At 37.4% G+C, this 13,539-nt stretch overlaps 1 protein-coding gene across 1 annotated transcript in view; it reads right to left on the reverse strand.

The window, feature by feature from the left end:
* LOC132841917 (C-type lectin domain family 4 member M-like) overlaps positions 1 to 13,539 on the reverse strand; it is a 107,622-nt gene that overhangs the window by 13,126 nt on the left and 80,957 nt on the right. Inside the window, exon 9 of the mRNA XM_060864566.1 lies at positions 618 to 712. Within this exon, the coding sequence (XP_060720549.1) occupies positions 618 to 712 (95 nt within the window). The remainder of the gene's footprint in view (positions 1 to 617; positions 713 to 13,539) is intronic.

The raw sequence follows: 13,539 nt of genomic DNA on the forward strand, positions 1-13,539 counted from the left end.
GTGGTCAAGCACTGCTTTTGAATCTGTACGTCTGTTGGGGATTAACATGGTCCTATTAATATAATGTGCATCTAGCAGTGAAGGAAGCTGAGATCAGCATCTCCCAAAGCTGAGATACGTGTTTGTGTTGGAGAAGTTCGAGTTCCTTATTCCTTTGCTGTGCTGTTGTTTACGATTATTATTGCTGCTGTTTTAAAACATCTGATGTAGCTTGCATAATCAAAAATCAGGTTTCAAAGTCTTCTAGAGTGAGTTGAGTACAAGGACATGTACGTGTGTGTGTTGTACCTGATTTCACAGGTTCACAGTTGCTTCTGTTCCTGAGAGTCTCCACTTTGTCTTCATTCATATAAATGTCTTCATCTAAGTGAATGAGTTTGCCATGACTCATCTCCATTCTGCACTGGTCAGTATTCCTGATCATGAATAAGCTTAAATTTAATTCTGTATCACTCCCAACTGCTGTCTAGATCTATGTGTTGTTCTCAAGCTAGTGTAGAAGTGTGTGTGAGTGTGTGTGTGTGAGAGTGTGTGTGTGTGTGTGTGTGTGTTTTTTGTGCGCGGTGCATAACTAAGTAACAGGAGAACTGTACGTCTTGCCTGAATTTTGTGTCCACCATTTTGGTATTTTTCTACAGTCAAGTCGTGGTTACTAGTCTGTAACTGGTCTCTCTCAATAGGCAGGTTGTTGGAACTGGCCTGTAACTGCATTCTCCAGGAGAACACAGTCTTCTCCAGCACAATCCATGGATTCTCATCTGGACTCTGTGGTGGCCAATCTACATGTGTGTGAAAATGTCCTGAACCACCCTTTACAATCTGAGCCAGATTAATCCTGTCATTGTCACCTTGGAATATGCAAATGCTAATGGAAAAAATCTTGTCATTCAGTAGATTCAGGTATTCAGCTGACTTAATTTTTTGGTCACATTTCCTGACCAGAACCTAGACATGACCAACTGAAGGAACTCTAGATCATGACACTGCACCCACAGGGCTGCACCCACAGGTACTATGCATGATAAAACATGGTAACTCACTCTGGAAGAGGCTTAATTTTGGACTCCTCAGACCATTTTCCATTATTCCACAGTCCAATCTTTATGTTCCCTTGCAAACTGCCTTTTTTCCAGTTAGCCTCACTGTTAAGTGGTTTTCTTAACTCTACACAGCTGATTACTTACTCAATCCTTTGAATTTGTGTGGGAAATTTTTCCTCTAAAATAATGTAAAGTAGAGAAAACATGAATTAGGGAAAAAGTGAGATAGGGGAAAAGAACATACATAGGAAATTTAAAGGTTATACAATGAGCAGGCCATTAGGCTCATTGAAGCAAACAGGTCCATAGGCACAGGCCATTAAGGTAAAAGAACAACCAAGAACATAGGGAAAAGCCTTTAGGCAGGAGAGCAAACAGCACACACACATAAAGGCATAAAGGACTCATGTACACGCATTGATAAGGACCAAATAATTAATTGTGAACTGCTTTGTAATCCATTTGCAGTTGACATTGAGAATGCACCTGTAATAGTCCAGATAGAGCCGATAGAACTCCAGTGTAACGGCACACTTAAGGCAAAGTGTGACTGTTACAGCCCAGCCTAGGTTTGGGCTGCACAGCGTTATAGCTCGGGATTCAGTGATTGGATACCTTTATAAATACTAAAAGAAACCACACAAAGTAGGATTTCTAGGTAAGTGTATTTACAGACAAATAATATTTACAGCAGACAACACTGGCGTCTCTTCAAGGTGGGCCAAGGCCAAAATAATAAACAAAAAAGTCTAATAGTGAGATAACTATACTTACCTTAAAGCAAAGAAAAGAAAAATACTGGGGAACTTCCCCAAACTCCCTACCAAAACACACAGGGGAAAAAGGAACCCACTCCTAAAGAAAAAAGGCAGCCACATCCCTACTGCCAGTGAAACAGTGACATATTTCACTGTAAAATTTATGTATACATACAAAGTGTAACACAGCAACAAGTCCAAGGGTAAACCAAGCTTGGAGTCAAAAAAACAGGCAGAAGTCAATACCAGAACCAGAACCAGAACACAACAACTAACACCCTCCTCCTTCTTCTTCTGCTTCCTCTTTATATAGCGATTAGTGATGATGTCATCGATATGGGGGCAGGATCGGGGCAGGATCGGGGCAGGATCAGGGCAGGCTAGGGCAGGCTGGAAACTCTGGCCTGGAATCAACCTGCACACACACACGTACAATAACAGAATACAATACCCTATTTTCACGGGTTGTAACAGACTCTTTTAGGCCCTTAAATTCCCCTGCTACAGACCAGATACAACACCTTGACTGAATCAAGAGACCAGTTACAGACCAGATACAACACCCTGAGTAGAGAGACCAGTTACAGACCAGATACAACACCCTGAGTAAAGAGAGAGACCAGTTACAGAAAGAAAATAAAATGGATTTCAGAAGATTTCGGGTGAGTATTTTAATTTGGGTGAGTACATGCTTAAAGATGTTAAGAGTTTGTAACAGAATTTCATCATCAAGGCCTAAATTTTTATTCAGCTAGTGAGAGTGGATTACACCATTTGTCTCAAACACACTAGGAGTGAAATTGTATTCACTTCCTGCTTAACCTACTGTTTACACACTAATAACACACTATTTTTAGCAATCTCAACTACTGTATATTATTCTTGCCTTGTCCAAATTTATTGACTGTCTCAACTACACAATACACATAATATCTCATGTCCACGTATTCATTTGCTCTTCCTCACTGCCAAAAGCTGCCCCTTGACTGATTTTGGTTGGCACATACTGTACAAGAGGTCACAAGATTGCTTCTCCATGGTTCCTTGAATTTACATCTCATCATAGGGCATGAATGGACAGTGAATAGAGATCGAGTCTGTGTTTGGATCTCAGCTGTGAATACAGATGTGCACAGCTTACATACGTATTTATGGAACAATTTACCTAACTGAATATGTACTGTATAAATATCTTATTCTGTTTGATCAGTCTCAGAGAGAGAGAGAGAGAGAGAGAGAGAGAGGAAATGAAATGAGTTTCTGTATTCATATTGTGTTGTTATAGTTACAACAGTTCACAGAGAGAAATACATCTATACTTCATCACAACAATATTGATATTATTTGCTATGGTTAAGAATCTCAGTGAACACAAACTACAGAGGGACCAAACTTGGTTGATCTAAATGGAATTGAAGGAAACTGAACACTGAACTGAACAATAAGATTCTTTTATCTTGGCTTGAATACTCAATTGATCACTGGTACAGTATTGAAATGGTTCCAATATTTTTGGTCAAACAGAAGATTTACAGTCAATGTAGGTGTCCATTCATCCTTGGTGGCTCACGTCACCTGTGGTGTACCCCAAGGATTGATCTTAGCACCAGTGTATTATTTTCGCTGTATATTGTAAGAAATTACAGAAATTGCACCCAAATTCCACTCCAAGATACACATCTAAAAGAGCTCATTCCTAAAACGGTTTAAGTATCATAAGGTAATACGTTTAGGGCTCTAAACGTATAAACTTGATTCAATTATAAATATGGGAACGGCAGCAGGACATTAAGCATCACCATGAACAAAGGGTCTACGTGACTGCGATTACCATTTAAAGTGACCACTTGGTTGATAACAACTGTAACAATACCAAGACAAGGTGTACGTGACCATGATTAACATTTAAAGACAATCAGCTAGACAACAAGGTGTAGCCCAGCCATTTGGGAGACATTCAATTCTTACACTCAACACACATTCTTGGCGGAACTTCATTTAAATTACCAAAAGGGAAAACTGTATATAATGCTTGAGCAGGACTTGCTCTGGGTTCTTGTTGACTCCGATGAACCCAAAGTACGTCATGTATTTTGTCACTGCTATGCTGGAATAAACTTCTTGTTCTTCATTAAGATCTTCACCATCATCGTCTTATTTTTACACTACGCATTTTTTATTTCTTACATTGGCAAGCCACCCAGCGAGGATTCCAAAAAAAAAAAAAAAAAAAAAGTGGGGAAAGGTAAGAAAAGCGGAATTTTCTTCTTTTACGCTGTTTTTGATTCAGGGAACCCCCTCGTTTAAAAAAACCTAGAAAAGAAATGTTTTAGTGTAGAATAGAACATAGAGTAGAGTTTACTGATCATAAGCAGGAGGAGTTATTATTATTATTATTGTTAAGCCTATTCTGTACATTTCTGTTTAAGATTCTAACGGAACTGAATTAACCCGACGCAGTGTGGTGACAGAGTTGTGTGTGAATCGTTGTTTCTAAAGTAACTGAAGCAAAGTGCTTAAGCTGATAGGTTTCTAAAGTAACTGAAACTTGTTGTGTGGTTGTTATAATTCTGTTAAGATTCTAAAGTAACTGAATCAGCCCGACGCAGTGTGGCAGTTGAATTATAGCTAAAAGTGTTTCTAAAGTAAGTGAAACAGTGATAGTGTAAAGAGCCCGACGCACTGCAGCTCTGTAGAGTTTAAAGCAATAACCCGAGGTAGTGTGGTGTTGTCTGACAGACTGTAACAGTGTTTTAAACTTACGTTTTAAGTCTATGTACTGTGGTTAAGTAAACGGGTAGGTTTTAACGCAAAGAAACCCGACGTACCGTGGTTTTGTCCGACGTACTGTGACTGAGTTACATTTTAAACTGTTTGTGAGTTTGTGAGAGTTACTGTTTGCGAGTGAAAGTGTTTGTGAGGGTTATTGTTTGTGAGTGTTAGAGTGAGTGTTTGTGAGTGGTACTGTTTGTGAGTTGTGAGTGTTAAGTGTTACTATAGTTGAACTCAAGGCCAGACGGAGTGTGTCTGTGTCCGAAGCAGTGAGACTTTTTGAGTTCAAAAGCCCGAAGTATTGTGGCTGTTTTGTTCATTTGCGTCCGAAGTACTGGAGCTGTGAATAAATAGACGGTTAACTAGACAGCTTGTAGTCACAGAAACTGTGTAAAGTTTAAAGACTAAGATTTAAAGAAAGTTTGTAAAAATGGAACAGCTGATTGTTAAGTACATCGCTAAACACGGTTCTCAGGGAATGTTTGTTGGAATAGAGAACATTGTTGAACCGTATGAGTGGGCTATTTCTAAGTTTGAAAATGATCCCAAAATGCCCAAGAGCAAAAAAGGACAGATTGCCAATGCACTGCAAGCAGTTCTTGCATCGTACAAAGTCACTAGAAAGACTTTAAATGCATTAAAGGCTGAAAATGAGCAACTGCAATCTAGACTAGATGATGGGATTATCTCTAAAAGAGATTACCAGATTAATGGAATACTCTGGAAAGAAGAAAAGATTAGGATGCAGAGTGAGATTGCACGCCTTAAAACTAACAACAGCATGCTTAGTTCATCTGTGGAAACATTGTTCAAAGATTTAGAGGAAGCAAAGTCTGCTTGTCAATTCCTGATAAAAAATGGCACAACTGAAAATAGCACCAGTAAAACTGTATGTGGCATGTGGAGTAATCAGGTTCCTGAAATGTTAGACAGTGATGAGAACTCACAAAGAGATTCTCATTCAGTCAGGAGTCAATACTCTGACTGTACAGTTAGGTTCCCCATGGCTCCAGTTCACTTGACTACAACTATGCGTGCTAATGAAGGAGCGGAGGAACCAGTGACCTCTACTATGGTCAGAGGGTTTAAACCCAATGAGCTCGAAGCTGTGATTAAAAGTATTGGTAAATTTGATCCTGCCAAACAAGATCCATTAGACTTTCTAAAAGTTTTCGAGCTATATGTTGACATTTACAGATTTACAGATGGTGATGCGTGTGTGTTGTTAACTGTGTGTTTGCCTGATACTTTGTCTGGAGCGTTAAATCAGAAAGTCAAAACTAGAACTGCCAATAAGTCAGAGAGGAAACAGGCACTGCTCGAAGTCCTAGGTGTAATGTCAGTTGACTGGGATAAAATATCGGATGTGCACATGAGGAAAGGGGAGCATCCCATGGCATTTTCAGAGCGATTATTGGAGACATTTAAAACTTTCAGTGGCAATCCTGACATCACACCGAATGATGTCAGTTTTAAATCTGCTTTGATTAACAAATGTGATTCACTCACCCGTTCTGCTGTGTCAATGTTTGTAACCCATCTCTCTGATTATAACGACATCATTGCTAAAATGACACAGTTTTTCAACAACAATGCTAACGCAAAGAGATCCCATCCTGTGTCAGCAGTAGGTGTTAAAAATCTCAATAAGAATAGAGCCAGCAAGGTTTCCTGGAAAAATGAGAACTACACTACTGAAGATAGAAAGGAAAGACTACTCTCTCGTAACCCTGATAACCCCCTGGTGTGTTATTCATGTGGCAAAGAGGGACATATTTCAAGGGAATGCAAATTTTCCCTTAAGAGAACAGGCCGAAAAACAGATTTAAACCAGTTACAGGCTACAGTAAACAGACTGAGAAAGGAGCTCAAAAATGTGTGTAACTCGTTGCCTGCTGTTTTTCACCAAGCCACTCAACAAATTTGGCAAAGTCAGAAAAACAAAATGCATTCTGGTCAGAATGTGCACCATCACAAATTTGAAAGTAGTGATGACGTTGTGGTAAAGAATTACCAAAATGAGGGCCCATGGTCTGCTCACTGTGAGAGACTAGGCAGTGATTTACATCATAAGCTCTGCCACAAAACTAAAAACCAACAACCTGGTAAGAGATCATTCCACATAGATCCATTAATATCATAAAAATCTGATGGCAGTCATAAGGTCCATGTAAATAGTCGTTTATGTTGTATGTGTTTGTAATGTTTTTGTGTGCTGTGTTAAAAAAAAGGGGGGGGGGTATAAATTCATTATGTTTTCAAGTGTTTTTCAGGTCAAAAAGAAATAAAGATGTGGGGGTGGCAGATGGACTTGGATGGCAGCTCTCGTGACAGCATTAAAGATATGAGTGCCCAACGCTGTCCCAAAGTGCTTATCTACAATGGATCCATGTTCTGGTCTTGGTGAACCTTACAGCATGATCTCCAAACCCAGATGAACAGGGTAACAGGAATGTATAAGGTCTTCTTGACAACAGCGTTCCTAAGGTATCACAGTGCTGTTGCAACCAGTTCATCACCACCTCAGAGAATATCTTCAAGTAAATAATCCCAAGGATTTGTAAGGATTGGAAAAATTGTTTGAAAGGATTCTAAGCATGGACGATTTGGGAATATTACAGAAGAATGTATTAAAGAATGGACTTCAAGGACTTTTAGGTTTCACACAGTTACCATCAGGAGAATGGCGAGGATTGGACATAGAACGCTGTGACAAAACTACATTGGTTTTATTTGCGAGTTTGATGCCTTGGAAAAACAAGCATTATCTGGGGCACCCAACTAATTATGAGGCTTGTGAAATCAATCTAACGCATGTCCACAATAATTTTACAAGAGTAATAGTTTCACACAGGAAAACATGTCACCACAACTCATGATCACTTTTCTATCTTTGTTAATGATAACCACATGATAACACTTGGTTCGAAATTAAGGTTACTTTACTTTGTATAATTCCAGAGACAGCTTGGTTCATAGGAAAATATTACTTTCCACATGTTAATTTCACTCTACAGACAACGTCATTGAAACCAGCAGACAATTAGTCTTTGAGGAAGATGTACCAGAATTTGATTTTGAGTTACCAAAATATATAATAATGTTATTATAGAATATGTTAGTCATTATGTCATAATGCAAAGAAAGGATGACCATATTGTCAAAGCTCAACAAGGTCTTGTAGGAAAAGATAATGTTTTGACTAAACAAATGCATGATGGTGATTTGGTTATTGCATATTATGATCTGATTTGAGATGTAACTTTCAAAACTGCAGTTTGTGTATGCATCTGATAATTTATTTGATAATCCAATGATCAATGTGGGACGTTCCTGTTGGCTGTGATGGTTTCTGAATGTCTCTGCTCCAAACCCAAGTAATATTTTACATAGAACCAAATTTTAAGAAAAATCTGTGATAAGTTTGCCTTATGGAATGGAGCTAAAACCAGTGTGCGTGAGGTGAAGTTTCTATGACGGGTAAGATTCTCTGAGGGCAGCCTAAGGCAGGGCTTCACCGACACTGGGCACCTGCCCAAAATGGGAGGTGTGATCTGTATTAAGGAAGTGATGTGATGCTTCAGGGCCAAAAGCATCAAAGGGGGGACTGTAAGAAATTACAGAAATTGCACCCAAATTCCACTCCAAGATACACATCTAAAAGAGCTCATTCCTAAAAAGGTTTAAGTATCATAAGGTAATACGTTTAGGGCTCTAAACGTATAAACTTGATTCAATTATAAATATGGGAACGGCAGCAGGACATTAAGCATCACCATGAACAAAGGGTCTACGTGACTGCGATTACCATTTAAAGTGACCACTTGGTTGATAACAACTGTAACAATACCAAGACAAGGTGTACGTGACCATGATTAACATTTAAAGACAATCAGCTAGACAACAAGGTGTAGCCCAGCCATTTGGGAGACATTCAATTCTTACACTCAACACACATTCTTGGCGGAACTTCATTTAAATTACCAAAAGGGAAAACTGTATATAATGCTTGAGCAGGACTTGCTCTGGGTTCTTGTTGACTCCGATGAACCCAAAGTACGTCATGTATTTTGTCACTGCTATGCTGGAATAAACTTCTTGTTCTTCATTAAGATCTTCACCATCATCGTCTTATTTTTACACTACGCATTTTTTATTTCTTACAATATGTTACCTCTGGGATCAATTATGCATAAATTTGGGGTGTCGTATCACTGCTATGCGGACGAAACACAATTTTATATACCTTTTAAATGTAAGGATAACTCGGCATACAAGAGATGGATGCTTGCCTGCATGAACTCAACTTATGGCTTACAAATAATTTTATGATACTTAACGATGACAAAACCCAAATCATTCAATTTGGGCCAAAAGAGCACCCAGATGAAGATTCTATTAACCTTGGTACTCTTACTCCTTATCTTCTGATGTTAAAGATCTAAGATTTCACCTAGGTAATTGCCATAAATTAGACAAACAAATCAACACCATAGTTAGTACCAGCTTTTATCATATTCGCAGGTTAGATAAAGTCAAAATATCTTAAGCAGGAAAAGTTTTGAAACAGTTATCCACGCTTTTATCTCAACTTGACTCGTCTACTGTAATTCTTTGTACTCTGGGTTACCTCTCTTTTCCATCTATCATCTTCAAATGGTCCATAATGCGTCAGCCCGTCTACTCACAGGTAGCCGCAAACGAGACCATATTACACCAATCTTATGTTCTTTGCACTGGCTGCCAGTCCGATAACGTATCGACTAAAAGATTCTGTTATTCGTTTCCAAAGCTCCCAATAATTTAGCTCCCAAATATCTACCTTTTTGATTATGTACAATCCTTTGAGATCACTTAGATCCCAAAATGGTCATCTTTTGCTGGTACCACGATCTCATCTGCAACGCAGGGGAGACCGAGCTTTTGCGGTAGCAGATCTAAGCTGTGGAATAGCTTGCCACCACCAGTCACAACTGCTTCTACGTTTGCTGAATTTAAATCCATGTTAAAAACACACCTCTTTTCCTGTGCTTTTAATTGTTGGTAATTTGTACGTGTTTTTTTATATTTATGTTCTTTTTTTTTAACTCAATGTACAGCATCTCAGGCTAATTTTAAATGGAATTATTAAAATAAAAAATAAAAAAAGAATTGAATTGAATTGAATTAAACGGTTTCTTTTCAGGTACTGGGATTTGGAACCAAACAATGATAAAGATCATGAGGACTGTGGGGAGATTATGGGTTTTCCAGAACTGAAGAGATAGGAGGTGCTCAGATAATGAATTATAGGTCTGTGAGAAAAGTGATTTTTAGAAATTAAGTATAGAGTGGAACAGCACAGTAAAACAATACAATATTCATAAATCAAGCTGAATTTCTGTCTAGGTTGGGATGCATGGTGTGAGGAATGGCACAGACAGAACATGAATATGATCCGAAATGATAACAGCAGTGAAATAAATGATATATTTTTATATTGTGGTATATATGGCACAGTGAACCAGGGAAGACTTCAGGGTGGACCAAGGCCAAAACGAAAACAAAATGAAAACAAAACTAAGGATACACAAACACACTGTTTAGCAAGTGCAATGATGGCCTGTGCTTCTCAGTAGAAAAGAACTGTCTTAGGGACTATCACTGCAATTAATCACAGACTTCAAACCACACTGAAAGTGAAAGAAGAAGTTTTTTAAATATATATTTTTTTCAATATTTATATTAATAAATGCTTATTCATAAAAAATATGATCGTTGTGTGATTATTATTCATGATATATACTGTTATGGGGCAAAGTAAGCAATCAACCCTGCAAATGAATGCTTAAATGCTCTGTATATCTGTTCAAACAAAGTGAGTACAAATACAGAAATCCTGCTCCTAGCAGAGGCCAATGTTGCAATATTAATTTATTTAATATTAATAATTTCCCTAAATTGCATTTACTAAAATGTAAAAAATTTGAAAAATCTTTCATTTCTACATCAGAGGCTTCCTAAAACAATATACTGTATGAGAGGTCAAAAACAATATATGAGAGGTTTTATAGGGTTAAAACTTTCATTTCCTCAAGATTATTTGGTGGGTTTTAAAATTTTCCTGGACTTAAGCGTGTGAAACACTCACACCCATCATTATGAAGTGCTTCGAGAAGCTCGTCATGAGGCACATCAAGACCCAGTTACCACCCTCACTGGACCCCTACAGTTCAGTTATCATCCATTATTTTTTTTTCACAAGTATGTAAATAAAACCATTCACCATCAGCAAATTGAAAAAGGATGTTTTGGACCGTGTATACACTGTATTTTGCTGTGAAATTCCCCAACATAAATTTAAAAAAATTTTATTCAGCACACTGAATGCAAACACAAACAAAAAAAAAAACGTACAAGCATTAGAAATATAACCACTGTTAAAGTTGTACTTTTCACAGCCAGATGCCAAAGCGTTTTCAAAACAATTGTTTATTTAGTTATTGTCTGAATTATGAAGGCCAAAACATTTTATGTTGTATTTCTCTAATCTTCTGTATGTTGAGAGAATATGGACTCAACTTTATATTATAAAATCTTCATAGAGTGCTGGTCATTGTTTAGTTAAAATATACAGTATATATTAATTTATTTCATTAAAATGAATTTAATTCCATTTAAATGTTACATGTCTTTTTTTTAAAATAATTCTGAACTGGATCTGACTTTTTTTTTAGAATCAAAGAAGATTATATAGTTCTTACTGATTACTGATTATATAGTATGGTTACAGTTGCTATATGTGTAATTGTAAGTAATGATAGTCTAATGTTTATATCTGAGAAATTTATTCACAGAACCAGTAGTACTTTTCACTGCAAGGTCTGTCATACCATCCTGTATTTCCACCATACCCATTTACAACACAGTCTTCCGAATCTGAAAAGACATTCCCATCTGACCAGTACCTGGAACAACACAGAATTCAAATGCAAATTTTATTTGTCATATACACAGACATACACTGAGCAAGAACTTTTTCCAATGAATAATGTACCATCCAGTGTAGTGTAAAATAAATATAAACCTATAAACTCTTACGAAGTGATCAGTGCTGTTCCATCCACCCATTTCCACGTGCCTTCTGTGTCACGGTCACTCAGACCAATAAAATATCCAGGCTTCTTGTTGAGCTTTTCCACAAAACTCTGGTGACAGAAACCTGATTATCACAGTGCAATCTGGAAACTCAATGTAATTGATGTATTTGTTCAATATTCACACACACAGTCTTGTTTTATAACTAAAACAATGCTGAACTATGCAGAAGTACCTGTTCCTCTTTGCTGTTTATGATCACCAGGTCTGCTCCTCTTTTTCTGCAGTCCTCTCTGCTTTCAGTCCAGTTCTTCATCTCAGTTGAGACATAGTAAAAGCTGGACTGAAACAAAGTCCATCCTGAGAGGGATTCAATGAATAAATGAATACATTCAGAAAAAGAAATTTAAAGTTTGGAACCCAATTAATTTTTTTGTTGTGTTGCCTGTGAGATGTAAATATGAAGCTGTTTGGAATTATTTGCTAAGCCCTCACAGCCTGGTGGTTAAGGTGTTGGACTTCTGATCAGAAGGTCATGAGTTAGAATCCCAGATCCACCAAGCTGCCACTGCTGGGCCCCCTAGATGTCTTTAAACCAATTAAGGGTTTAAAGGTAAACTGTTAAATGTAAAGTCTTAATTTAAATATTAAATTCTTTTTAGACTATATAAATAAGTTCACAGTTGACTGTGAATTTTGATTGTATTCAGTTTAATGCATCAATGTTATCGATGCAATGCTGTCACTACAACACGGATGGAATTCAGCATAGCACCAATATACAGTCATAAGATGATATGGTCACCAATGTGACCACCAGAGTGATCATAAGAGATAAAATTATATTATCTTAGTATTTAGTTCAATCAGCAGACATATACCTTGTATTGCCACTCTACAATGAAAAGTGAAGTGTGTCAAGGATATATTTAACATTTAAACTGTGTATATCTCTATTCGGAGCTTAGATGCATCTACAAACATGCTTTTTCATTACTATTCAGAAGTTACATGCGTGGAGTTGTACATTATGCCTGTGGGGTTGTAACCAATTTATCTGATTGTATCATATTTTCTACATGAGTTTCTGACACCTCTGCACTATGGGATTTGTCTTCTGCTTCATGGGAATATATCCCCTTTTCACTTCTACTGTCAAATTATTGGCTTGAATTTAGCAAAGAAAGCAATTTTGAAAAAATAAAAAATTTAAGGATCATGAGCAGAGATAACAAACATTTTGTGAAATCTAATTGTAAAAAACAGTAGAAATCATGGATATGTTTAATAGTGACAGTAAGAGCATTTCAACATGCATGATGTGAAGAGAAGTCAAGGGATTTGGAAGTAAACAGCTATGTAGCTTTAAGAAAACCTTTTTTCAAATTAGCCAGTGCTGTGGACAGGCCACCACCTTAACCACCACCACCCAGTTCAGACCATATTTGGGATGTGCTGATGAAGACTTTCCATGTTGTTAAAGCAACTGTGGACAGAAGTAAATGTTGTGACATTGCATGGGACTTTTAAAACAATGCCATGGTGAAAATGTGCTAAAATCAAAGTGTGTGACTTTTTTGGCCAGGTAGAGTACATAAAACAGAATCCAGCATAAATCTTAAGCTAGACTGGAAAACTCTTGCACCCAGAGGTAAAGCAAACAGTGAATGCAAATTACTCTTAGTAACAGATGCCAGAAAATAAGCGTGTCATGCTGTGCTACCAGTGTGCTTGATGATGCAAATGGTGTAATTCACTGTGACTACTTTTTGTCCTAGTAGTTCCTAACAATAATCCATGTTCTCTGACATTTCTATCCGTAGATTCTGTTACAAACATTGACCATCAAAACAGCATGTACTCACCCGAACCAGTTAACTTCTTCTGACATT

This window comes from Tachysurus vachellii, chromosome 2, assembly GCF_030014155.1.
Source record: "Tachysurus vachellii isolate PV-2020 chromosome 2, HZAU_Pvac_v1, whole genome shotgun sequence".
Classification (NCBI taxonomy): Eukaryota; Metazoa; Chordata; class Actinopteri; order Siluriformes; family Bagridae; genus Tachysurus; species Tachysurus vachellii.